The 2,565-nt window shown below is 33.6% G+C and overlaps 1 protein-coding gene across 1 annotated transcript in view; it reads right to left on the bottom strand.

Annotated features, from left to right (window-relative positions):
• The window catches only part of HELRODRAFT_178878 (hypothetical protein), a gene marked incomplete at both ends in the record, with an annotated part of 13,945 nt that extends 11,524 nt beyond the window's left edge, over positions 1-2,421 (bottom strand). Inside the window, 4 exons of the mRNA XM_009027747.1 lie at positions 606-893; positions 983-1,210; positions 1,347-1,415; positions 2,248-2,421. Coding sequence (XP_009025995.1) covers positions 606-893; positions 983-1,210; positions 1,347-1,415; positions 2,248-2,421 — 759 coding nt within the window. The remainder of the gene's footprint in view (positions 1-605; positions 894-982; positions 1,211-1,346; positions 1,416-2,247) is intronic.
• Between the last annotated feature and the right edge of the window lie 144 nt (positions 2,422-2,565).

Genomic DNA, 2,565 nt, shown 5'->3' with positions numbered 1-2,565 from the left:
CTACTACTACTGCTACTGCTACTACTACTACTGCTACTGCTACTACTACTACTACTGCTACTACTACTACTACTACTACTGCTACTGCTACTACTGCTACTGCTACTACTACTACTGCTACTACTACTACTACTACTACTACTACTACTACTACTACTACTACTACTACTACTACTACTGCTACTGCTACTACTACTACTGCTACTACTACTACTGCTACTGCTACTACTACTACTACTACTACTACTACTACTACTACTACTACTACTGCTACTACTACTACTACTACTATTAAGAATAATAATATTAATAATAATGATAATAATAATAATAATAATAATTCCATCTTACCTTTGGGCGCTGTTAAATTCCCAGAAAATTTTCACCAAATGATGATGAGATAGTGTGCAGCATTTTTTATTTTTGTTATTGTTTTTGTTATTAATATTATTTTTGGTGGTAGTAGTAGTTGCAGTTGTAGTATCAGCAGCAGCAGCAGCAGTAGTAGTAGTAGTAGTAGTGGTAGTAGTAGTAGTAGTAGTAGTAGTAGTAGTAGTAGTAGTAGTAGTAGTAGTAATATAATTATCAACTAAATCTCTGTCGACCTTCAAAGCAGTTAAATTATACAAGCAAATTAGCTGAGGTATCAGCTGATCAATAGCTGTGCCAAAAACGTGTAGGCGTTTCAGCTGGGAGCAGCTGACAGCTAAGTTATATAGCGCCGAATTCGTTATGTTCCTACAGCCGTCTATGAAGAGATTTTTCAAATTTTTTGAATACTTTGTTGCTATGCTGTCTATGGTTTTGTCGGTCAGTTTAGGACATTTGGAAAGGTCAAGGGCTTTAATGTGAGGGCAGCCATTCGTTAGGGCCGAAACTCCTGCGTCTGTTATCTTCAAAGTTGAATGATGTTCTTAATTACGAAATAATAATAATTATAATAATCAAAATTATAATTATAATTATAATAATAATCACAAACCTGAGTCTCAGATAAACACAGCTCAACCAGCCCCCTACACTTCTCTGACAAAATCTCCAAACTTATGTCGCCGAGTCCGGCAGAACCGTTCAAATTCAGCCGGATCAGGGATGTGCCGATAGTTTCGGATAGAAACGATACTTCGTGGTCGGTCGTCAATTTGAAGCCGCACATCCCTAGAGTAGTGATGTGCGGGCTGACTGTGTTTTTGATCAGTTCTGATATCGTCTGTTGGTGTTGATAATTTGTGATTATTACCCCCACCAACACTGCTACTACCACTACTACTACTGCTACAACAACAACAATAACAACAACAACAATAATAATTATAATAATAATATTAAAGAATTTATTATCTAACATTAGAGTCGGGTTTACAGGATCCGGATCCACTCGTAGCGCTGAGGTAGCTGATGACAAGCGAACGTAACTTAGTATAATTTTTTGAAAAATTCATAATAAAATTATTATTAATATTACTGTTATTAATGCAATTATTATTATTATTGTTATTATTAATATTATTATTGTTGTTTTTGTTATTGTTGTTGTTGTTGTTGCTGCTGCTGTTGTTGTTGTTGTTGTCATCATTACGATTGTTGTTGTCATCATTACAATCACGAATAATCAAGTGCTCTAAGTTTCGACAACTAGTTATAAATGAAAAAATCATATTATCAATATTATTATTACTATTATTCCCGTTATCATAACTATTATTATTCGTGTTATTATTATTATTATTAGTAGTAGTAGTAGTATTAAAGATGCAATTTCTAAACGATAGTTGAGTGACATTACACGGGTTGATAGTTTTTAGTAACTGTAGTTTGTTGCTACTGTTGTTATTATTGTTGTTATTATTATTATTGTTGTTGTTGTTGCTTATGTTGTTGTTGCGACGTGGCGAAAAATCGAAATTTTTAAACGAAATTTTGTAAGATAAAGGTGATGACGTTGTTGCTGTTGTAGTTGTTGTTGTAAGTACTGATAATGATGTTGTTGTTGTTGTTGTTGATGGCGATGATGATGATGATAATGATGACGATGATGATGACAAAGAAGCCTGATATATTTTCATTTCTTGCAGATTTTTCTGGAATTAATCGGGGAAAAAAGAACGAACAAACGATGATGATAGATGACGTCATCATCAGTACCATCGTCATCATCATCAGCAACATCATCATCATCAATAACAACAACAACAACACAAACATCATCATCATAATCAGCAACATCATCAACAACAATTAATTCACCTGCATAAACCCAGCGTCTGTCTCCTCTATGGTTATTACTCGCCTTGTCGCATCATTTATACTAGAAGCAGCAGCGGCAGTAGTAGTAGTAGAAGTAGTAGTAGTAGTAGTAGAAGTAGTAGTAGTAGTAGTAGAAGTAGTAGTAGTAGTAGTAATAGTAGTAGTGACAGCCATAGCAGTAGTATTCATATTTGTAAAGGTAGTAGTCGAAGTATTTTTCAATAACTTAATTTGATCTTGAAAAAAAAAATTAATTTTTTAAAATTTATATTAAAATAATTAGGAACATCTACTTCTAACTATTCACTCATCAGAATG

This window comes from Helobdella robusta (assembly GCF_000326865.2).
Source record: "Helobdella robusta unplaced genomic scaffold HELROscaffold_50, whole genome shotgun sequence".
Lineage (NCBI taxonomy): Eukaryota > Metazoa > Annelida > Clitellata > Rhynchobdellida > Glossiphoniidae > Helobdella > Helobdella robusta.
Note: the sequence above shows the minus strand (reverse complement) of the source record. Positions and strands in the feature narration are given on the sequence as shown.